The sequence below is a fragment of the Cricetulus griseus genome, chromosome 2 (genome assembly GCF_003668045.3).
Source record: "Cricetulus griseus strain 17A/GY chromosome 2, alternate assembly CriGri-PICRH-1.0, whole genome shotgun sequence".
Classification (NCBI taxonomy): domain Eukaryota; kingdom Metazoa; phylum Chordata; class Mammalia; order Rodentia; family Cricetidae; genus Cricetulus; species Cricetulus griseus.
In genome coordinates, this window is record NC_048595.1 from 52,899,789 (window position 1) to 52,925,937 (window position 26,149).

A 26,149-nucleotide genomic window follows, 5' to 3' on the forward strand; every position below is an offset into this window, starting at 1 on the left:
TATATTCTTAGATGTATATGATAAAAAAACAAGCAAATTTAAGAAAACAGTATGCCTAGAAATCTTAAATACATTTTTATGATGATCATTAGTCTCTACTTATTTAAGAGAAACCTTTGTGTATATGTACCATATTTTCATTATTCATCAGCTGAAGGACATTTTGTTGTTTTCATTTCTTAGCTACTGTGATGTTGAGTCTTTTGGGTATATGCCAAGGAGTGATTTATTTTTAACTTTATGAGATTATTCAGTTGTAAAGAAAAATGGAGTCATAAAACTAGCAGGTAAATAGTTGAAAGAAGAAAATATTTGGAAGCAACCCAAATCCAGAAATACAAATTCTCTATTTCTCCTATGTGTGCTTCCAGCTCTGGGTCTCCAGGAGTTGAGTATCAACCTGGAGTAACCAGAGAAATCTGGACAGTTACAAAGGTCCATGGAGGGCTGGAGAGATGGCTCAGAGGTTAAGAGCACCAACTGCTCTTCCAGAGGTCCTGAGTTCAATTCCCAGCAACCACATGGTGGCTCACAACCATCCGTTATGAGATCTGGTGCCCTCTTCTGGTGTGCAGATATACATGAAAGCAGAATGTTGTATACGTAATAAATAAAATCTTAAAAAAAACAAAAAACAAAAAAAAACAAAACAAAAACAAAGGTCCATGGAGGACATTAACTCTAGTTCTAGAGATAGGAGTATCAGGACATAGGTGCCATGAAGTAGCAAATGAGGGAAATGAGGAGGGAAGTAAGCTGGGAGGGTTAGAATAGTACAGTCCCAAAAGAGGGAGGGGAGGCAGGTAACAGACAGGATGTTTTCAGGTGGGAGACTCATTTTATGCTTATCTATAGCTCTGCATGGTGTGTGTATTTTTTGTTAAATGAAGTTAGACCACTTGTATGACTATGTTTTCCTCAAGAACAAAAGACCAAAGGGGGGTCAAAAAGCTCCTCTGCCTAGGTCTATAAAGTTCAAATGGGTCAAAGAAAATTTCAGTATTATTTTTCTATATTATTCTGAGAAAAAGGTTTGAATTCTGAAAGGCCACCTGCTGTGAGATTCTATGTATATGAAATATTAATAAAAGGCAACTGGTGCTGGTCATCTAAGAGTGAGATCTGGGGGGAGGGGCAGGAATGGGGAACAACTGCTACTGGGCATATAGTCGTGTGGGTGTAACAACAGATGTTCTAAAATCAGATAATGGTGCCACAATGTGACAGTGGCAACTCTATAACGACAGTAAGCAATAGCAACCTGTATTTTAAATACATGAATTATATCTTAATGAAACTAAACAGGATAATCTAAGTTTTAATAAATAAAACTTGACTAGTGCCAAAGCCTAGAAATAATATTTTACAACCAGATTGGCAAAATGCCAGGATAAAAAACAAACTGAGGGGGAATGCCTATATTTGTATTTTGTTTAAGTTTACCACTGTTATTGACAAATCTTTTATTTTACACACATAGAATTGAATGTCATATACTAAGAGGCTTCCAGAATTAAAATAGAAAAGATTATTTCAATACAATACAGGCCTTGTCATAAACACTAGATTGTTTACTACTCTGCCAGTTCATAAAATTTCACTTCTGATAATTTTTTTAAATTGTTGGAGCAAAAACAATTAAGAAAGTTGTTTTTCAATTGTATCATAATTAACTTTTATTAAAGTTTTAATAGATGAGCAAATTAAAAGAGAAAGACTAAAACCAGCTGGCATTTGTACTATTAGGTATGGGTTATCAGTCAGTACAAGTTTACCTGTATTCCACAGGCATGATCTCAGCAGCAAGGTTCTCATAACTTTTTGTAGCAGATGCATCTAAGGAACAGAAATCAATCAATGTGTCATCAGTATTTCAATCATTAGAAAAATAAACTTAAATTTGCCCAACTCACCAGCTTGGTTTAGGTGATCTTGCTGTGCTTGTGAGCACCGTAGCTCCTCATTTGTCTCTTTCAGAGTGTCACGCTGTTCTATCAGTCGCTAAAAAAGAATTGTTATTATCAGCAATTATAACCCCCATAACAACCAGCAGACAGTGTGTGTGTGTGTGTGTGTGTGTGTGTGTGTGTGTGTGTGTGTGTGTGTTTGCGCGCGCGTGCACCCCTTCCACCACGTGGGGATCAGGGATCAAATTCAGCTTGTCAGTTTTGACAGCAGGAATTCTTATCTACTGAGTCACCTAGCCTGCCCAGAATTCACATTTTCTGATTTTAAAACTTGACTGAAAAGTTATAATGATCATGACTGACAAAAGGATACTAGCACAGGAGCTAGATATATTATTGATCAATGTAAGATAACTGAAAAGCAAGATATACGCTCTTACATTTCTGGTCACGCATGTGAATTTTTTTAGTTAGTAAGCTCTTTTTGGGGGGTAGTTTTTTATTAGAAGAATGACTTATTATGTCTTAGAAGAATGATCAGAAAACCACAAGTTCCTACGCATTTCCTCATCTCTTCCACTATCGGTATTTCTAACATCTTGCACTGCTGTGAGCAATGTGCCAGTGTGAGTACCCTATTATTAATGAATGCATTCCAACGTAAGAGGCTTTGCTCTTTCTGTTACACATCCTATGACATGTATGCACCATAATAAAATCATGGTTCACTGATTTATAACAAGAGTGACAAGACAGTTTCAATGAAGAAAGAACAGTCTTTTAGACAAATGATGCTGGGACAGCAGACAGCAGCCTGAAAGTGACTCAAGTTGGACACTACCTCACAACATGTACAAAACGGAATACAGACTACATATTAGAGTCAGACTCTTAAATCTGTGAAAAAAAACAAGTGAATTAAAAGCAAGGAAAACAGACAGCTGAGACAAAGTAAATGGGGAACTTTTGCTGCAAACAGGACTACTATGATCATGAGAAGAAAAACACAGAATCAGAGAAAACATTAAAAAAAGTAGTTATCTAAGAAAGGACTTGCATCCAGAATATATAAAAAGTCCTTACTCAATAAAAGCAAATAATTGAAGTGAAACATGGGAAGGATCTTAAGAGTCATAAAGTACATGTGCTTGCTCATATACTCAGTCAGTATGGAAATGCAAGTAAAAATTCATACTTATTAAAATAAACCAAAATGACAGAAAAGTGTTGGCAAGGATATAGAAAAGAGATTAAATATACTTATTATATGCCAGTATGCCACTGGTCTTAGTATATACTGCAGAGGAATGAAAACACACATATAAAAATGTGTGAATAAACAAGCAGCAATATTCCTAACAGCCCAGAGTGGGGTGAGTCCCAATACCCACACACTGATGACTAAACAACTGAAGCATGCTGTATGAACACAATGAGCAATGTTCAACAAGAGATAACACACCACATGAAGCTTCAGCTAAAATACGTATGACCAAGGTAATCACAAAACTCAGTCATGTCACTGCATGCTTCAGCCAGGCCAGGGAAATGCAGAGACAACACATACATAAAAAGTGCCTAAGACTGATAGAAAGGAGACCAGACTATATGCTACCTGCTAATGTAAAGAATTTCTTTTTGGAAGAACAGCATTCTCAAACTTGACTGCAGTAAGGATGGCTTACATACTCAAAGCCTTGTGTGATGGTCAATTTTGAACTTTACTGATCTGAAAAATGCCTAGAATATCAGCAAAGCACAACTATGAGGTTGGTGGGGGTGACACTTCAGAGATGAATGAGGGCTCTGAACTGATGAATGGATTAATCCTTGACGGATTCACAAGATGATGGTATTAGATGGTGAAGAATCAAAACTGGAGCTTAGCTGGAGGAGACACACGACTGGGGCTATGTCCTTGGGGGCTTAGCTCTTTCCTGGTTACCTCCTAAATTCCTCTCTCTGCCTACCATCAACCATGAGCTAACAGTCTCATCCTCCAAAATGTTACCACTTCTATAATGTTCTTCCCTACCACAGGACCACCAACAGAACAGGCCATTATGAATAAAGCTTCAGTAATTGGTAAGAGAAAATTGATCTTTCCTGTCATAGCAATATGATTGCTAAACAACAACCATGGAACAGTATATTTTAAAGAAGTAGAAGACATGGTATGTGCATATATGCTAATAAATCTAGATAGCTGAAAATCTAGAATTAGAAAACATGCACTAAGACGAAGGACCTGTGACTGTGACTCCATTATATCTCCTGACAAAAGCTAACAAAACTGAATAAAGAGTGTGAACATGGGAGACTTTGTAGTTTGTTACATGTTGTCTTCAATTTCTATCATCAGTATTTTCTAACTTTCACTGCAGAGGTTTTATACTTTCCTGGTTAAACTTTACTAAGTATCTTATTTATTTTGTAGCTATTGTCACTGTGACGTTTTTCATGGTTTCTTTGCAGTAATCTCATGATTGGTGCATAAACAGCTACTAATTTTGTGTGCAAATTGTCCTACAACTTCACTAAATCAATTCTAGCTCTTCTTTAGTATTCTATATAAGTATCCTATAACATTGCTAAAATGTCTAAACCACCCCAAATTAAAGATTCAGTGCAGTCTCCATGAAAGAACTGATAATAACTTTTTCATAAAAGAATGACTTGGAAAAAGCTATAATTTCTACGAATTATTGCCATAGTAATCCTGACCCAAGCAAACAATGGAAGCATCATAGTACTTGCTATCAAGTTTTACTGCAGAGAGCAGCAACCAGAATCAGAGTATTGGCAAAAAAAACAAAACAAAACAAAACAAAACAGATGGACTGACTGATGAAACAGAACACATATACCATAAATAAATCCAGGCCTTTACAAACAAATGATCCCCCATCAAAAGGGCAAAAACTTAGACACTGGAGAAAAGAAAGCCCTTTAATTACTGTTGCTCTCCCTCCCCAAAATAAAAAAAATCAAGTCATCTCTCTCACTGTGTACTGAAAGAGAAACTAAAAAGGGATTAAAGATTTAAAAATAAGGCATTAAACTAGGAAATCGCTAGGAAGAAAATATGCTTAGGATTCAGGGATTAAGAATTAGGGTTAGGGCAATTCAAAGCTATAAAAACCCCACATTTCTCATCAAACATCACCTCTTTTTCCTTGAGTAAAGCTTCGTGCTTTTCTTCAAGCCTCTTCATCTCAAATGCTAGTATATCTGCCCTTTTAGACTCAGAGGAAAGCTTAGTGTGAAGGTCCTGAACCTTTGGGAAGGAAAAAAAGTAAAGAAAAATTGTTTGTAATACTATCCGACTTTCAGGGTTGAATAAATGAAAAGGCTGAATTGGAACCAGGCATTTTAATTCTAAATATTTAGAAAAACAGAACATCAAAAGAAAAAAAAGAACTACAAAAAAAACCTCAACACATTAAAATAATTCAAAATATTTAAAAGTAGGCTTTAATAGTTTTCTAGGTTATTTGATAAATGGCACTACAGAGTATTTGAAGGTGAAGCTATATTCTCTATCATTGTCTAGGCAATTTTCCAATTCCAAAACACTGACAAACAATAAAGTTCAACAAGAAAAACTGAAGAGTTGATAAGTCAGATTCTTTAACTGTCCCTAAACTCAATTACATGAAGAAGAAATTAACCAGGAGCACACAACTAACTATACTCAATAATTAACTTCTATATCACTATGAAAAAAAGAGGAAATCACAATATTGAACTTTTAATTTCATCAATGAGACATTCAGACATCTCTCACCTGGCGCTTGTAGGTCTCTAGCTGTGCACGAACTGCGTTGGCTTTCTTCAGCTCCTCTTCCAAGCTCACAGTGTTGTGCATATACATCATATTTGTCTCCTGTAAAGATTTCACCTGCTTTCGGAGATCATTTAGATCTTGTAGCTTCTGGCGATAAACCTCCACTGTCGACTCCAGTTTATTTGCTTTGTCTGAGGTAGTCCTGCATTAATAAGACATGTATGCACACATTTTTTTTCTAGCTGCAAAATGGATATTGTAAACAATAACAAAAACATAGGCTTAAAACCATTTCAAGTTCATTATTTTTGTTTTAAAGTCATCAACTAGTAAAATACTTCAAGTCTGATAGATTTACAGACTTTTAGCACAACGTATCAAAATGCATGATTTGGTACATATGACTAAATAATTCTGAGCTATCTGCAGTTCCCAGGCAAACTGCATATATAGTTTATTGGAGTTGTATCTAATATGCTTACAAAGTTGATTCAATTAACAAATTTGTCTGACAAAGCACATTTATTTAGAACAGCATTTATTTGACAAACTGGGCTAAAGCAAAACTGAACTGAAAAAAAATCAAATCTCTTCAACAGCACACATAGGACCAAACTAGTAGCTATAATGATTCTTTCAAATTGGTATTTAAAACAGAAAAAAACTAAAATTTCATTAAAAATACTATAGAGGCCTAGTAAGATGGCCCAGTCGCTGAAGGGGCCCCAAGCATGACAACTGAGTTCAGTCACCAGAACCCACATAGGGGAGGACAGCCAACTCCCATAAGGTGTCCTCAGTCCCACAGCACCATACACACTCCCAAATACATCACAGCAGCAGCAAGCAAACATTTTATATCCACAGACAAGTCTATCTGAAAGAAACACCAGAATTCTTACCTATGCTTAGTTTCCACAATGTGATAATGTATACAGAATCAGTTAACCTGTATTACTTACAAAATTCTAAGAAAATATTATCATTTGGGGTTTATGGGTTCTGATGTGAAACTGTCCTAACAAGAACTGAACATTATTGTATCTTTAATGCAGCTCTAATTAATGAGCACAGAAGATGACCAGAAGTCTAAATAAAAAGTGATCTGTACACAGGGATATTAGGAGCTCTGATAAGACTGGAAATCACTATCTAAAGAACAGCTTCGAAGAGGCACAAGCACCCGGACAAGCCCTACCTAAGAACATCTATCTCATCTTTCAGGGCTCTGGTTTCCTCAGCAAGACTTGTCAGCTCATCGTTCCTGTGCTGAAACTCAATCAGCTGCTTTTCAAGCTCCTCACAGTGAACACGGTAATCATCTTTTGCAGCTTCAAGCCTTAAAAAAAAGAAAGAATTTTAATATAATTTCCATCCTTTGTCTTCTCAATGAGATTTGAAGTTAGTATGACATACTTAAATTCTACCTTCAAAAGTGGAAAAAGTTAAAGTAACTCTTAGCCATTAATATTGTAACACAAAAGAAAGGTACTTAATGCTCTGAGTTCACTTTACCGCTTATGTATATCTTGTTCTAACTGAAATTTTAATTGGCAAAGATAAAGAAAATGCATACAGTAATTATTTTAGAAACAAATGATCTGTAAGGAGGTAAAACATTAATTCTGAACAGATTATAACAAATTAAGGTCCATCAGTCTAAGGTATATTGCTGTGTCAGAAAGAACGTATTCCTAAGAAAGAGGATTAAAGGATTCGATCTAAGAGAGCAGAGCATTGAAATAAAGAATGAGAGTGACACTTCGTATTCACTGAGCAACAATCAGTTAATGAAATCCTGTATTCCATTTTGAACAAGGAAAAGTTATAAAGAAATTGAGACAACTGTATTTGCAAGTGCTCTGTAGTTTAAATAGAAACACCATGTCAATGAACAATCTCCTAATTATTACCATTATGCTATGGTTTGCTGATTTTTAGGAAGCACATGCTAAAGCTTAGCAGAGGCTAAAGAATCTGCACCTCTAAAAATATCTGAATACTAACTGTGCTAAACAGAGAAAGCTTCATAATAATAATAATAATAATAATAATAATAATAATAATAATAATAATAATAACAACCATGAAACATCTGTAAGAGGCATACAGGAAGCAGTTCCTTATATCCTGACAACTTTATTTTGCAAGTTTGAAATGACATGAAAATATATGTCAGGTACAATTAAAACACTTGTTCTCAAGGTCTTCGCACAGGCTCAGTGGTCAGCCGGTCAGAAACAACCAACCTTTGCTAAAGGTAAGAACTTTCTGTTTATTTTAAAGAGCAAAATGTTAAAGTGTAAAGCATCTTTTAAGCTTAAGATCTGCATCCTTTCATTACTGTTAACTTACGTCAATGGAGGCCCTCTCTACAAGCCTCTGCGATCCCTCCCCCAACTCTCATGTCTCCAGCCAATGTCTGGCTTCTATCTTTGAAGTCCTTGTTTTATTAAGCATATCCTACTTGGTTAACCTAACTGAACCCTGTGAGGAAAGCACTGCTTACACCATTTGGTATTTTTGTTAGTGTACTTTAATCAATGTCCTAAGTATACATATAATTATCAACTATTAGCTATTGATAATTATGGCTCTTCAAATATAGGTTTAACAAAACTCAATAATTTCTACTAAAATAGTACCTGTAGTTTTCTTCTTGTAATTGTTCTAGTTGTAACTGTGCGTGAAAATACTTTTTCGCAACCATTGTATTTGGATCATCAAAAGAGCCATCCAACTGATCAAGCTTTTCATTCATCATCTCATTCTCAGAGACCAATGAATTCTTCTCATCTTGAAGTGCTGTCACCTGAGAAACAAACATCAATAGCAAAGCCACCTCTAATAAGCTGGGAGTTCTGTATTCTAATTCTGACTGAGGGATGAAATGGGTTGACTAATAGATGATTTTTAAGGATTCTTCAACACTAGTATTCTGAGTATAGGAATTTTAGATCAAACAAGAGAAATCAAATCAATGTTTCTAAATCTAAACTCAAAGTACAAATAGTTTGAGGTCTAAGCTAATTTTCAGGATGTAGTCATTTTCTTAGCCTAAGTTACCATTTTAGATTCATAGTAGAAAATACCAGTCACATATTCTGGAAACAAGCATATTTGGTTAAAGAATTAGGTTTTTTTTTAAGCCAGATAAATTGTTTTCATTTGCACAAGGAAACTGCTTATCTTGTAAAATGGATGAAATAAATGTAAGTGGGTACTGATTAGATAGCTCAGGCGGGTAAAGGGATTGTCTTTCAAGTCTGCGGGTTAATCTCATGGTGAAAGGAGAGAACCAAGTCCTGGAAGTTGTCCTTTAACCACACACACACACACACACACACACACAAACACACACACACACACACACACACACACACACACACACACACACACACACACACACCATGCACACATGTAAAAGAGTCATGCAAGTGCAGATTATCGTGACAGCTCCCAATTCTATTGCTCTCTGGTTCATTTTGTTCCCTTGGTATTATTTACTCTCTATTTAATACCTTGAAAAACTTACAACTACAGATGACTGTTCAGTAAAGCAAAAGTTGACTTATGATTTTATTAAGAACATTTTTTGAAGGATAACGCATTATAAACTTGCTAGAATTATTGGAAAAGTTTACAGTATATATTTTCAATAGGTTTATACATTCCCTGGAGCAATGATACTAACGAGGAATTTTCTGGTTATTTTAATTTTGTTTTAAGAAGAAACACCAAGAACAAGGAACAAATGAGAGAACACAGAGTGGACCTTCCCTGAGATTAGGAGGCACACTGCTACATGGTTTTTCAAGTGTTTGCTCAGAGTCATCCACCACTCTGATTTTATTAATTGACATGAGTTTTTATCATGTTATAAAACATATAGTGCCCTAACCCTTCACTTAAGACATTTCATGTTTCTCTGTCCATACCTGCATATCCAGTTCCTGGCACCTTTGCTTCAGCTCTTCCTTCTCTGCTACGGCTTCCTGAAGCTCTTCTAAAGCCCTTTTAAGCTGAGACAGAAAACATCATTCTTAGTAAACCACATTTAGTGAATTAAAACAATAAATTCTTCGGGTCACTTATGTAGACTATCATGTTGTCTGCAAATAGTGAAAGTTTGACTTCGTCCTTTCCAATGTGTATCCCTTTGATCCCCTGTTCTTGTCTTATTGCTCTAGCTAGAACTTCAAGTACAATATTGAAGAGATATGGAGAGAGTGGACAGCCTTGTCTTGTTCCTGATTTTAGAGAAAATGCTTCGAGTTTCTCTCCATTTAGTTTGATGTTGGCTATTGGTTTGATGTATATCGCGTTTATCATGTTTAGATATGTTCCTGTTATTCCTGTTCTCTCCAAGATCTTTATCATGAAGGGATGTTGGATTTTGTCAAAGGCTTTTTCAGCATCTAGTGAGATGATCATGTGGTTTTTCTTTTTCAGTTTGTTTATATGGTGGATTACATTGATGGTTTTTCGTATGTTGAACCATCCTTGCATCCCTGGGATGAAGCCTACTTGATCGTGGTGGATGATTTTTCTGATATGTTCTTGGATTCGATTAGCCAATATTTTATTGAGTATTTTAGCATCAATGTTCATGAGGGATATTGGTCTGTAGTTCTCTTTCTTAGTCTTATCTTTGTGTGGCTTGGGTATCAAAGTGATTATAGCCTCGTAGAAAGAGTTTGTCAATATCCCATCTGCTTCTATTGTGCGGAACAGTTTGAGGAGTACTGGTATCAGCTCTTGTTTGAATTTCTGGTAGAATTCTGCAGTGAAGCCATCTGGTCCTGGGCTTTTTTTGGTTGGGAGGCTTTTGATGACTGCTTCTATTTCATTAGGGGTTATGGGTCGATTTAAACTGTTTATCTGATCTTGATTTAATTTTGGTAAGTGATATTTATCCAGGAAACGGTCCATTTCCATTAGGTTTTCGAATTTTGTGGAGTACAGATTTTCAAAGTATGACCTAAAGATTCTCTGGATTTCCACAGTGTCCGTTGTTATATCCCCCATTTCATTTCTGATTTTGTTAATTAGTGTGCTCTCTCTCTACCTTTTGGTTAGTTTGGCTAGAGGTTTGTCTATCTTGTTGATCTTCTCAAAGAACCAACTCTTTGTTTCATTGATTCTTTGTAATGTTTTCCTAGTTTCTACTTTATTGATTTCAGCTCTCAGGTTGATTATTTCCTGGCGTCTACTCCTCCTTGGTGAGTTTGCTTCTTTTTGCTCTAGTGCTTTCAGTTGTTCTGTCAGTTCTCTAATGTGACTTTTCTCTAGTTTCTTCATGTGGGCACTTAGTGCTATGAACTTCCCTCTTAGCACTGCTTTCAGAGTGTCCCATAAGTTTGGGTATGTTGTGTCTGCATTCTCATTAGATTCTAGGAAGTCTTTAATTTGTTTTTTTATTTCTTCCTCAACCCAGGAATGGTGCAATTGGGTGTTATTCATTTTCCAAAAGTTTGCAGGTTTTCTGCCATTTGTATTGTTGCTGAATTCTAGCTTTAATGCATGGTGGTCTGATAAGATACAGGGGGTTATTTCAATTCTTTTGTATCTATGGAGGTTTGCTTTGTTGCCTACTATGTGGTCAATTTTAGAGAAGGTGCCATGTGGTGCTGAGAAGAAGGTATATTCTTTTGAGTTTGGATGGAATGCTCTATAGATATCCGTTAACCCCAGTTGGGTCATAACTTCTTTCAGATCCTTTGTTTCTTTGTTGAGTTTCTGTCTGGTGGTCCTGTCTAGTGGCGTAAGGGGGGTGTTGAAGTCTCCTACTATAAGTGTGTGTGGTTTTATGTGTGGTTTGAGCTTTAGTGATGTTTCTTTCACAAATGTGGGACTTGGTGGAGCCCCAGTTGGGGGCCCTACCCTGCCTGGGGAGTGGTGGGTGGATGGGGTGGGGGGTAGGTTGGAGGTGGGGGAGAAGGAATGGGGGTGAAGGGAGGGAGAGGGAGAGGGGAATTATATGTGAAACAAGCCTGTTCCCTAACTTGAATTAATAATAATCATAATAATAAAAAACAATAAATTCTTCTATCAACACATGTATAGTGATATTAGAAATCATGCTTAAAATTTACCTGTGAACTAATGGGCCTTCACGTGTTGCCTTCATATGATATTTACATAATCTTACTAATAGTTAAAGATAAGGTCTGACATAAATAAAATTTCATGAAAATTCTTGGGACATATTTTAAAGGTTATTACAGATTCAGTTTTTTAAATTTCATTGTAGAAATTATGTAAAAAGTATGCTTATATTTAAACAAAATTTCTATCAAAGATAAATTTGAAATATTCTTTAAGATATCTAATATTATCCCTGGGTTGGGGAGCCAGATGTCTACAAAAGAAATATCTAAAAATGCACTTGGCCTCTCCTTTCCCCCTTTGCCTAGACCACCCTGATCAGATTATAGAAAGGAAGAGGAGAACTTTATCCTATATAAAAAATGCTGTCCCAGGATCCTGAGTCTGCCTTTGAGCTATTTCTTCAATCTCAGGCCAAAGGACAGAAACTGTTGGGGGGGCGGCAATCAGTATTAAAACTATAATAAAAGTTTTAGACTTTAAAATTGTCTATTGTTTAATGATATAGCCATACAGAATTGGCCACATAACTATCAATGGGTCAGCTGGAATATTTAGTGCCACTGACTCCTAGGACATGGTTACAGAAAACACTAAAGCTGTCACTACTTACATTCATTAGAAAACACATTAATATCCAAACAGGCTCTTACAGCAAATCACATTCAGTTCCACAGGAGGGATCACTGCACATGATTTTAAGCCTTGTGAATAACTGGTAGTGGAAACCTTGCCATCACTGTCTCTCACGTAATGAAAATCTTACCTGCTGCTCTAATTCTCCAACTGTGTCACCTGCAGGAGAGCTCACTATTTCTTTACTCATCAACTAGGAAATTAAAATAGCAAAGTTAAGTACAATAGTGCAATGTTTATAAAAATCTATTTACTTAAAGTATTATAAATTGGTTTATATTTAACTTCTTTTTTTGCCTTAATTCAATGATCCTTAGAACACTAATCAGATAAAAACTTCATTAGAGGTATAACCAAGTAAGAACATTCAAGCATATTAATGATAAGATTAAGAATAAAGTACAATTCAAGTTTTAGGAGACATATTACTGACTATAAACACAAATGTGTTTTTAAATAGGGGATGCTTTCATTTCTTTTATCTTGTTCTTATCTAGTCCGGGTTCTCATAATTCTTTTTCTAGTCCGGGTTCTCATAAGGTAGACTAAGCTGGTTTCAACCTTGTGATCCTCCTTCAGGAGCAAGGACTCCAGTGTGTACCATCATGACCCTCTTAAAAAAATGACTTATATGTCATAATTTATCACTTTTCACCCAAGATTTATAACTGGATTAAGAGTCAATAGCAACCCCAAGAATTTGATATCCTTCTAGTATGTCTGATACAATCATAAACTTACATTCAGGCTACCTGATGCCAAAATCTAAGTGTTCACAAGTCTAAAGTTCTAAGTACACATGATATAGACACACTAGATCATTGGTTCTCAACCTTCCTAATGCTGTAGCCCTTTAATCCAGTTCTTCATGCTATAGTGACCCACAACCATAAATTTTCATTTCTACTTCACAATTGTAATTTTTCTACTGTTATGAATTGTAACGTAAATATCTGTGTTTTCCAGTAGTCTCAGGCAACCCCAAGGGGTCATGACCCACAGGTTGAGAACCACTGCACTAATGTCAGGAACTTTAATAGCTGGGAAGAGGAAATGGAATGTCCCACATGCACTAGGTTTGATTATTTTGCTTTTATTAATAGAAGGTATTGAAGAACTTTAAGAGACTGGAGATTTAGATCCATGGAAGAGAATCTGCCTAGCAATCACAAGACACTAGACACTGGGTTCGTGCTGAGCACCAAATTAAAGTAAAAGCTTTTAGAATTAGGGGGTCTAACACTGAGCTTGAAGGCTTTTAACATTTTTTTTTTAATTTTAAACATTTGCTTTATTGAACTTTAATGTTAAGTTGCAAGTAAGCAGAATGTTTGCAAAAAGGAACAATTGTTTTCCAAAATACAATGAAACGGTGAAACTAATACATTTTTTAATTGTTAAATATTTACACAGTTTTACATAATTTGGCTCAGGGTTTTCATACTCAGGTAAGTGGAGTGTCACTTACCTCCTGAATTGCAGTCATGACCACATGCTGAACAGATTCTTCCAGGGTCATTATAGTTTTAATATGCTCTATAAATAAAAAATATAAATTTGATATAAAATTTCTCCTATACAACTTCTTAACTACTCAATAACAGAAGTGTGGAAGTTAATTTACCATAAATGACCCTTCATACAAATACACTAATTCACTAACATGTCCATTAAAAACAAGATAAAAACTTTCAACTTTATTAATTTAAATCTTTTAGCCAAAAAGAAACCCTTTAATTTTTCCAAGTAAAAGAAAAGATACTACAAGTAATATATTAAGACAATTGATAATAACTGTCCAATTTTAGATCCAAAAACTGCTGTTGTACCATCTGCTTCCAGGAAGTCTTTCAAAGGTATGTATGCAGCCTCCTGCAACACCTGCTTGGCATCCAATAATTCTCACATTTAAAGCTTTCCACAAACATGAAATGAGGAACTTATATAATACCTTAGATATGTGCAGACTTAAGTCTACTCCAACTGTATGTTCCTTTACCCAACTATTGCCCTCAAAGTTATCCAATACTTTTGTGTTCTACTGATTTTTCTAGACGCTCCTGTAAGTTGTCTAAATCCTTTTTATTTGTAATACTGAGAGTCTGAACGGTTATGGTATGCACTTGACCACTAAATGCTGAGGAGAGAAAGATTTAACTGAAGAATGTACCAAAGACATAATGGGGCCTATACTGCCATCTGGGGCATCCTAGACCTGGCTGCTCCAAAGGAGTCAGTGATACTACTGCAGGTGGGGTCTGAGTCAGTGTCAGTGATACTACTGCAGGTGGGGTCTGTGTTGCCACCAATGGTCACACAGAATTCCAGGGTTTGGGCCGAAACCTGTGGTTTGTTGGCATCCGGAGTCATGACACAGAGGGAAAGCTGATCCTAATGGCTTGGGTGTAGGGGATCTGGCTACCCACCCTCACCTGAAGCAGGTAGCTCCAGTGGTCCAGATTGACCAGCTCAGCTATCATCCAGGCCCACAGCTGTGCCTTGGATTGGCCCACCCTAACATCTACCTGCAGGAGCTTGTGAAGGACTGGACCTGTGGAATGACACCAACAGGATCTCCATGACATGGGCAGCTGTGGGATATCCCAGAGGAATTTCGGTGAGGGACCAGTGATGATGGAGTACCAGAAACCAGATAACAAGACCAGTGACTCATTGCAATGAACATTTGCTAGTAAAGCTGATTGGACATAAAGGTACTAAGTGACACACCACTCCCAATTCTAACAGGAGAGGCAGGAAAATGGAAAATCTAAAATTTTTTTGGTTTGTTTTGTTCTTGTTTTTTGCTTGTTTGCTTTGTTTTGTTTAATTTTCTTTTGGAGGGCACTACAGAAGTGAGAAGAGGATATGGGGGGACTGGGAGGTGAGTGGAGTTAGGGCAGAAGATGTGAAAGTCCCAAAGAATCAATAAAAGAAATTGTGTTAAAAAATCAATAATAATCAAGCCAATCCTCACTTCAAAGCATAAAAGTGTGGAAGCTGTTTTATAACCTTAAATTTAAGGGTTTTATTTTTTGTAATTTTTTTTCCTATTTTCATTCCTTCTGCAGCTCTGAGGATGGAATCCAGGGCTCTGCATATGACACATGAGAGTTCTACTACTAAGCCACATTCTCAACCCACTGGTAGTTTTTATTTAACTATTCAAACCTAATTGTTAACCCAGACACATATGCTGAAAGTGAAACTGTTTTTTTTTATATATATATACTGCCTATTAAACTATCACTTATATCTCCAGGAACTGAATTTCCTTTCAAAACTATAAAATACAAGAGTACTTAATAATGCTTAGGTCTAAATTATGAATGAGATAGTATATTAAAATTTGCAAGATGCAACAAAATCATCAACACCAGAGAAAATTGTAGATCAAATAGTCAATCATGGCTTATAATAGAAGCATGATAAATTTACAAGAAAATGGAAGAATGAAATATTACAAATTAAATAATATTGAAATGAAATTGAATCAAAGCCAAATGTTACTTCTCTGAAAATGAATAGTATCTGAAACCCTGGAAACATAAATTGGCACAAATATGCTATAAATAACCAGAAACTAAAATAAAAGTGTTAAAGAATAAAAAGAACAAAACTGCAACAAAAAGTACTAGATTTAAACCTGAAATTCCTTGTCAAGTTATGGATAGCCAGGGACATTTTATCTGTATGAGAAAAAAATTTTAGTTTTTTCAAAAATACTACAACATTTAGATCTTTAATGTTCCTGGCTAAATATAGAAAAAGCAATTACTTGCCCTCTGAAAAGGTAGCTAATAAATATAGACACTGAAGTAGGAACATATTATATTGTACATCCTATAAACTATATTTGATTTCATGTTACTTTATATTACTTGAGCTTGTACTTACTGAATTTATCTGTCCTGTATCCTTTCTTGAACATGAAGAAATTTTTATGAAGGAGGTGCACTTCATAAAGACCAAGCTTTGGTCAAACCATAGAGAAGTGTCAAAGCTCTTCGCACCCAAGATACACAAGCCCCCACTGAGAAGGAGACTCAAGTCTACTCAGTTTTATGACATTTTACGTATAGTAGTACATAGATTACTATGCTTATATATACCAGTGTAATATACCAGTTCCATTAATATGTGCACTGCTCCACTTCTCAAAAGAAAACAGTGGACAGGTTACTTCTAAACAGAGCAGGTATTATTTGAAAAAGTTTCGATTATCATTTATTAGCTGAATATTTTATTTTGAAAAAATAAATGTACCTAAAATTCTTATTGACTACCCAATGTGTCCTAAACACCAGATATTAAAGTATATGAACTAGATACTTAATTTAGCCACTGACCACCAGAATAGAGGACACTCAAGAGCTGCAGCATGATTAATGACAGAATTTAGAACTAGTTTATTGCTGGGTAATTTCAGCCACACAGCAGTAGGAACATAACAACTTCCTGCACATATAACACTGAGCAATAGCAAAGTAGAGTGTTTCTAGAAAGCAGGAACCTCAAAAGTGACTAAAACTTGCTTACCTTGCTTCCTTTCACAATTGACTGCACAACCTAAAATAAGCTGAAGCAACCTCCCAAGTTCCACGGGGTCTGAACATTCAGTTATTTGGTTTAAATCAGGGATAAGTTCTTCAGAAATCTGCTGCCCTAAAAACTGAAGAATCAAAATAATAAATTAGATCACTCAGTTAAGTAGGCTACAAAGAATGTACATTATTATTTAAAGAAAAATTAATTTAAAATAAATTCATGAAGAACTTAAATAAATTCAGAAATCACAAGTCAGTAATAGTGACTGAAACAAAGTTAGCAATATTCGGACACCTTCTCAATATTCAGAGTCAATTGTATTTGATTTTTATTTGGCCTCAGTATCAGAAAAACAAATGCTTTCCCTGTAAGTAGTAAACAGGACTATGCGCTCCCAAAATATATTTATAAAAGCAAATTATTTAGACAACCTGAAGAGAAGTCAGACTAAGGAATATCTGTACTAGTATGTATCACTTAGAGTCACAACATAAATCACTGCCCTTTCACTAATGAACAACAAATCCAATGGATTTGTCTGTCCCAAATTTTCTTGAAGCTTATTAAGAAGTTTCTAAATATCTAGGTTATAGAGCACCCAGAAAATTCTCACAGCAGCATTAAAACTTTCCCAAAAACCTTTCTATTTCTTTGCCAAAAAAAGAAGAAAAATTCTTAACAAAATCATTCAAAGGCTACCAATTATTATACAATGAATTCTATTTGTAAAAATAATTTAGAGTATCAAAATTAAAACTATCTTTTCTTTTTTGGAAACCCAAAGCATTTAAGCTTTAAACATCTCATTTTTCACAAAAATTCTGAGTGTTCTAAAATAGCAACATAATTATTACAATTATGAGTTTCATTCTAATACAGCACTATAACCAAGAAATCAAGCAACAGGAATTTTTGTTTAAAATCAGGTATTTCTTGTACCTCATGATAATAACTTGTAATTCCATGGAGGACCTTCTTTAAGTTACTTGCCTAAAGTAGAACAGAAAGAAGAAATAAATGCTTGTTTCATGTTAATAATGAAAGACATACACAAAGGTGAGAGACAATCACTTTCCCAATAAAAAATTAGCAACTTCCTCACCAAGAAGAGAGAAAAATGTGTAATAAATATAATAAAAATAATTCAAAATACTTATGAAAGTATCGGGACTGATAAGAACTGAATTTATTATTATTGGAACTGAAAAGAAAATTCATAATTATCAGTGGAGACTTAAGGTTCTTCCTTACCTAACTGAAGGGAAAATTAAACAGGACATACACAAAATATACACTACACTATCAACAAATTTGGCACAAACCACATTTAAAGAATAAATGAAGATATATACTGCTTTCAGGTGCACTTGGAGCATTCACTAAGACACAACATATGAGAAAGCAAGGCTGACAATTGTCCCAAGAACTCATAAAAGGTGGGAAAGGAGATCAAACTTGACAAACTTGTTCTCTGACCTCCACACACATGATGTAGGATGTGGACACTCCATACACACAACATATGCACAATAATAACAAAATATTTTATAATGTATGAAATGTGTAAAGCAGTGTTTAATATTAGGACAAAAAAACATACCTAACATTTATTATTTAAACTTCCTCAAGAAGCAAGATAAAGAATATGTGTAAACAGAAAAAAAAAGAGAATCCAATGAGGAAATCATTTTTAAAATATAAAATATAAAACGGAAAATTGTATGCTAGATGTAAGGGAAAAATACAAAAATTTTCAACATTAGCAAAGAATGGTAAGACATCATTTACAGATCATGTGTATGGGCTGAAGAAAAGGCTCAGTGATTAAGAACACTGGTTACTCTTCCAGAGGATCTAGATTCGATTCCCAGCATCCATATGACTGCTTAAAACTGGTTATAGCCCCAGTTCCAGGAGACTTGATGCTCTCTTCTCACCTCTGCATACACAAAGCATGCACATGGTACCCACACATGCAGACAAAACACTCATAAATATAAAATAGTAAATAATTTTAAAAGACTTTATATCTACATGCATAAGTTCATTGTTTATTCATATATTTATATTATATATTCATATATGTATTTATATATTCATTAGCATAGTATTACAGTAGTACTGTTAAAAACTATGAAACAAATTAGACATCCTTTATGGAACAAACACATGCCCCACAAGATACAAGAAAACCAACAGAAGCAAAAGGGATTTAAAAATATAAAATCATTTGCAGATTTTTATAAAGGTAAACATATATATATATATATATATATATATACATGTAAATACACACACATATATATACATAAATGTGTACACACATACATATATATACATAAACATGTACATACACACGCACACACAATTCAGCAATTCCATCAAGGAATTTTACCCTAAAGAAATTAAGTCTAAAGCTGGGCGTTGGTGGCGCATGCCTTTAATCCCAGCACTCTAGAGGCAGAGGCAGGCGGATCTCTGTGAGTTCGAGGACAGCCAGGTCTCTAGAGTGAGTGCTAGGATAGGCTCCAAAGCTACACAGAGAAACCCTGTCTCGAAAAACCAAAACAAAAGAAAGAAATTAAGTCTAAGAAAGGATTCACCACAGCCTAAACTAGAAATAACTCAAATATCCCACCAGGTGAATAGTTAAATAAAAATGGCATATCAATGTACTACCCAACAATAAAGAGGTAATAATTAACACAAGCAATAAAGATGAATCTCAAAATTATTATACTGAGTAAATGAAGTCTACATACACAAACAGTACACACTGTTTGGTTACATTTATACAGAAATCTAGACATGAGAACTCAAGTAACCCAAAGCAGACCTACAGACATCAGAAGCTGATCACTGGGTGAACATTAACTGAATAAGAGACCAAAGTATATGTTCTTGGATGGTAGAAAAGCTCTGTAAATAAACAATGGTATTTATCTATGGGCAAACTCAGGTGTTTAATTACTTTCTTATTGTGTGAAAACACAATGGCCAAAAGCAAGTTGGGGAAGAAAGAATTTATTTGGTTTATAAGTCCTAATCACAATCAATTACTGAGAGAAATCAGGGCAAGAACTCAAGCAGCAGGAGAGACAGAAAGCTTGGAGGATAGCTGCTTAATGACTTGCTTTCAGGTTCACATCCATTCAGCCTGCTTTCTTAAACCTCCCAGGACCACCTACCCAGGTGTGGCACTGCCCACAATGGGCTGGACCCTCCCACATCAACCAACAATCAAAAAAACAAACAAACAAACAAAAAACATGCTTACAGGTCAATCTGATGGAAGTGTTTCCATTTCAATTGAGGTTCTGTCCTTTAAGGTAACTCTAGTTTGGGTCAAGCTGATAAAAACTGACCAGCACAGTATGTGTTAGTTCAAACTGAAATATGCACTCATGAATTAACTTTTTAAAAGGCACTGAGTTAACTTTAAAAAGCTGGGTGGATTAAGTGCGTGCACTTAATCCCAGTATTTGGGAGGCAAAGGCAGGCGGATCTCTGTGAGTTCAAGGCCAGCCTTGTATACAAAGTCAGTTTCAGGACAGGCTCCAAAGCAATACTGAGAAACCCTGTCTTGAAAAAGCAAAACAAACAAACAAACAAAGCACTGAGTTGAGTTCAGTACTACTGTTATGAGCTACTTGCATCATGTGTGCCCCACACCCAACAATCCATTTCTGCATACCTTTATTCTCCAGTTGTCTCCAACATCATCTTTAATTCGGCTTAACCAAGATTCACTGAACCAGGCTACATCACTAAAACAAAAATATACAAGCCAAACTTTAAAATGTTTTTGTAACATGAAAAACAAAACCGAATCAAGGTAAGTATTTATAGTTGAAAATCTATCTTTAGTGAGATTAGCAATAATTAAATGAAACCACTAAAATTTTGGGATTCCAAAAATTTAATTTGGAATTTCCTTCCCATATTGTTAAGTCACTAACAATTAAACAAGCACTTACTAAACATTCTTCACTAGGCATTCTGCTACTAAGTCTGAAGAAGTACAAAGAAATCCAATACTCTGAAGTGTCTACTTCATATAGAATGCTCATTCTGTGTGAGCTATTACTTCATTTAAATACCATAGTAACTTGGCAATGGATATGCCAAGTTTGAAACAAATTACTCTGCCCCCTCCTCTTTAGGGAACAGAGTAATTTGTTTCAAATGACACTGGTAAATAGCAAAACACCAAATAAATTAGTTTATTGGGTATGGTTAATTAAGAAATCTACAAAGTTAAACACGAAAGAAAACTTGTTTTCATTAGAAATAAATTCTTGTTTTGATATTGAAGATTGAGACAAATAATTGTCATACAAAAATGTTATAAATTTAATGAGATTTTGAACATGCTACACATACAAAGCATATGAACAGACTATGTTCTAACTATTTGGATGCCTTGTCTAAGAGTTTGAACAAGATCAATATAAAAACTGATTACATACTGACTTTTAGAGAAATAGCTATTAAAGGAAGTAAAGAGCACAAATAACTGAAAGATGTGATAGACACTGAGACCTAAGTCACCTTTGACCCCTTCACAAGGCCTCAGGAGACAAGGGGACTTGTACTTTACAGATAAAATAATATGGAGTAGGGGGCTCTTTCCCAGGCCAGATCTTGAAGCAAAATAATAAATAAAAATAAACAGAGGAGCAGGAAAAAGACACCGAAAGCAGGACACACTGTACTTTGAGGACTCAAGATTTCTCTGCTCCAGCTGTTCTGGTACAGAGGGAGTCATTCTTGCTGGGGAAGCAAAATATTTATTTTCAATTCATTTACTTAAGAGTTTCTAACTGTCCATCTTCTCCTGGTTGCTAAGATTACAATTACAAAACAATGTGACTGAGTGCATGCTGCTAGCCAGATGTTTATCCAAAATGATTTAATGAGTCAAACTTGTCAAAAATTAAGGTACTTTCTTTTAATATCAGATTAAGTAATATAATGTCCCAGGAATGGCAGGTGTGATGGGTAACTGTTAACTTTTTTGGGTCACAATACCGACATTTGGCCAATCACATCTAATTGCTACTGCAGTGACACTTCCAGATACATTTTAGGCAACCAGATAAGGAGAGCAGACCACTTTCAGGAGAGTGAGTGGACCTCACCCAGTCATGCAAAGGCCTGAGGAGGAAGACAGACCCTGTAGGAAAGAATGATCTTAACAGCAGACTGCCTCAGACTCTGGTTCTGCAGTCTGGTTCTGCTGGCCTATTCTGCTCAGCAAGACTGTACAGGAAATGAACCAGTCCCCTAAAATAAACATGTGCACCCTCATACACACCCCACTTTTGGTACTGCTATTCTGCAGCCCTGACTGTTTTACCAATCTCTTCCCTGACCTTCCCAGCAAAAATAATCTAAGTTTAGGATTCTATACTGTTAATTACCTTCAGAGTAACCTATTTTCATTATCTATTTCTTCCGCAATTCCTTTTTTCTTAAAACTTTCTTGTGTTTCTTTCCATTCCTAAGCCATTTTAATTCTTAGAAGTACTTTCTTCTTTCTCCTTAATAACCTAGTTCCTACCTTCTTACAAGCAAATTCACCCTTCTGTAACAACTAACATTGGGCTAGTCTTCCCACCAGTTAAACCTGATACTCAACCTTAGACATTTTCTATTTTTTTTTTGCACTGGCACATCATCTATATGATTTAATGTAGGTTTTTTTGTTTGTTTTTACATTTATCAGAACTTAAATGACATCAAAAAGTTAAGGAAAGGAGTTAATGAAGAAAATAACAATCTAATTATTTTCTAATAAAAACTAACCAAAAATCATTACCTTATGTTTAATTCCATCCAATATATGTCCTAGCAGCTAACTTGAGGGAATAATTATATTTCTACTTACTAATAAAAATTATACTGCCTTCAATTGATACCCCAAGAATACTGGTGAATAAAACTCTATCGGAAGGATTCAATGTACTGGATTTCTACTGTTACTGCTGAATAAAAACACTGGCTTTGGAAATCAGATTAAACTAATTCAAATTCTAGCCTTAGAATTTATTCACTGTTTGGCTTCTAAAAGCAGCTCTCTAAACTGTTGGTCCTCACGGTTAAACTGGACGTAAAATGTACAGTTTATAAAGAAAAAAATTTAAATGAGTGCTGGGAAGATAGCTCATATGCATAAACATATGTGCTTGAATTCAGATCTGTGGCACCCATGTGTAGGGAGACACTGTAGCCCAACCTTCTAGTAGCCCCTACAGGTGTGCCTGGCCACGCCCATGAGGGCATGGTCAGGGGAGGTCGAAGATGACTGGGAAGAATTCTTAAGAGGCCACGAACATGTGGATGCCTCTTCTCTCTGGCCACACTAGCTTGCGGCCTCTGGGCACGCTCTGGCTTACATTTGGGCTGGTGTTTATCTGAATAAAGAAATCTTAGAATTACGGCCTACGGATCATCTTTGAGCACACACAATACCTATGTAAAACCTGAGTTCAACAGTACATGTCTATAACCCCAGGACTGGCTGTTAAGTGGGGCAAAGACAGGCAGATCCAGCGAACTCACTGCCAACAAGGATAGCCAAAATGGTGAGCTCCAGGTCAGTCAGAGACTAGCCTGTTTCAAAAAATAAGGTAGAGAATGATAAAGGAAAATACCCAATATCAACCCCTTGGTTACAAAAGCACACACACACACACACACACACACACACACACACACACACACACACACACACACACCCATATACTGGGATTTATAATTATATATTTAGTAAATACTCAGATGTTGACTATCATGGTTTAACTGCTCAAATACCTGCAAATCAAAAAATGAATTGTGATTACCACCTGAACCACATTTTTCAAAACTACATGTTTCAGTTTTAACTTTGTGTCTATAAATGAGACGTTATTTGGAAACAATTGTCAAAATCGACCAAGGCAGGAAGGAATCCTATTGATTTAATGGCACCGTAAGGCTGGTGCCATTAAAATAGAACAGGCAAGCGGCAAACAAAGGGAAACTAAGCAGAGGCACAGTGTCCCTAGAAATGCCCAGACTACCACAAAGTGGAAAAGGCAAGGAAGATCATCTCTCTGAAGCTTTGGAATAGGATAGTCCCGTCCCCCCCCCAACAGTTTGATTTAGTCTTCTAACTATAAGAACTGTAAGAGAATAGAGTTTTGTTGTATTAAGCTACACAGCCTATAGCACTGTTATAGCAATCCTAGAAAACTAACACAGTTGCAGGTATATTTTTCCAAAAGCACAACTTTTTCCCCACAACTGCATCTTCCACACTTATTTTTAAAGGAGATGCACATATTAAAAATCCAAGCTAAAGATAGGGAACTACAAACCTATCACTAAGTCCATGACTACCTATGGCTAATCTTACAGCTTAGACAACTTTTTAGGATCTTATTATATAAACACATACCTGCCTCAGTAAAAATGGTTATCTAAAATGTGGCCTTTTCTTTAAAAAGCAGAATTAATCTTCTTACCTCTATTAACAATTTCCATGTGATTTGATACGAATCACCAGTAAAATTTATTATAAATGTTAATGTATACAGTACATTGAAACAGTCAAAGAAATTATAATGAAATTGGTCTTTTTATTAGGACTATGACACTTTGATCCAAATAAGCAAAAATGTATTTTTGGAAGTCTTACTGACCCACGTAGAGACTTCTAGAAAAGCTTTAAAAATAAAATGTTACTTAGATGATAAGGTGCTTCAGACATCAAAGGGTACAATGAAACAGTCAAACCTAAGTGGTGGGGATGTTAGGGGGACAGGCAGACAGACTGGCTTGAACCTATAAACCTTTCTTATTAGCTAGCCTATTTTATTTTCCCTGCAAAATAAAAGCTATTGGAAAACAATAACCCGTATACAAACAAGGAGAGAGACAGACAGAGTAAAAATCTGACCATAGGAAAGAAAGCTGCGAGGACACCAGACATCATTTAGACAAAAGGTACCTGGTGCTACTCCAAGCAGTGCTGGCAAATCTGGGACATTAAACAGTCACACACAACACACCAAGGCAAGACCATATAGCATTAAGCTCAAGCAGAAATTATGTCTTTGGCAAAGTATGGTATCTTCTATCTATAACGCTAGCAGTTATAAGTTGAAGCAGGAGGACTGCTCTAAGTTTGAGGCAGCCTGAACTACACAGTAAGTTCCAGACCAGTCTAGATTAGAGTGAAACTCTGAAAAAGAAAAAAAGAAAAAAAAGAAAAAACAGGCCAGATTTAGGGGCCAATGTCTTCATATTACTGTTAAGTAAATGAATGGATGGCCATCTTTTATTCATACCAGCCAAAAGTATCAGAAGGAAATCAGCAAGATGCACATGCTATATCATCAAGCAATGATGGCATCCTCAAATCAAAAAGTACATCTTGTATTTTGTCACAAAGTGAATCTCAACAACAACAACAAAAAAAATCAGAATAACCTCATGTATCTTGTTAGATTACTATGGAATAAAGTTAGAATTCAACAAGAACACAAATGACAGAAAGCCTACAGACTCATGGAAAGTGGACAACTCTCAAATGAATTACCCCTGGGTCAAGGAAGAAATAAGAAAGAAATCAAAGACTCCTTCAATTAAATTCAAATGAATACACAACATACCCCAACTTATGGGACATGATGAAGCAGTGCTAAGAGGAAAGTTCACAGCACTAAGTGCCCACATAAAGAATTTGGAGCAATCTCACACTAGGGACTTAACAACACAGTTGAAAGCTCTAAAGCAACAACAACAATAACAAAGCAAATTCACCCAGGAGTAGTAGACAGCAGGAAATAAGCAATCTCAGGGCTGAAATCAATAGAATAGAAACAAAGAGAACATTACAAAGAATCAATCAAACAAAGAGTTGGTTCTTTGAGAAAAACCAACAAGGTAGACAAACCTTTATCCAAAATAACCAAAAGGCAGGAAGAGAATAACCATATTGACAAAATCGGGAATGAAAAGGAGAACATAACAACAGACTGAGGAAACCCAAAGAATTGAGGAGACCCAGAGAATCATCAGGTCATACTTCAAAACCTGTACTCCATGAAATTGGAAAATCTAAAAGAAACGAACAATTTTCTGGATAGGTACCCCATACCAAAATTAAATAAAGACC

At 35.6% G+C, this 26,149-nt stretch overlaps 1 protein-coding gene across 1 annotated transcript in view; it reads right to left on the reverse strand.

The window, feature by feature from the left end:
- The window catches only part of Hook1 (hook microtubule tethering protein 1), a 48,174-nt gene that overhangs the window by 12,004 nt on the left and 10,021 nt on the right, over positions 1-26,149 (reverse strand). Inside the window, exons 3-14 of the mRNA XM_027400432.2 lie at positions 20,681-20,753; positions 17,926-17,976; positions 16,978-17,110; positions 13,907-13,974; positions 12,569-12,631; positions 9,633-9,716; positions 8,340-8,506; positions 6,893-7,033; positions 5,695-5,896; positions 5,074-5,184; positions 1,914-2,001; positions 1,776-1,836 (exon numbers count right to left, since the gene is read on the reverse strand). Coding sequence (XP_027256233.1) covers positions 1,776-1,836; positions 1,914-2,001; positions 5,074-5,184; positions 5,695-5,896; positions 6,893-7,033; positions 8,340-8,506; positions 9,633-9,716; positions 12,569-12,631; positions 13,907-13,974; positions 16,978-17,110; positions 17,926-17,976; positions 20,681-20,753 — 1,242 coding nt within the window. The remainder of the gene's footprint in view (positions 1-1,775; positions 1,837-1,913; positions 2,002-5,073; positions 5,185-5,694; positions 5,897-6,892; positions 7,034-8,339; positions 8,507-9,632; positions 9,717-12,568; positions 12,632-13,906; positions 13,975-16,977; positions 17,111-17,925; positions 17,977-20,680; positions 20,754-26,149) is intronic.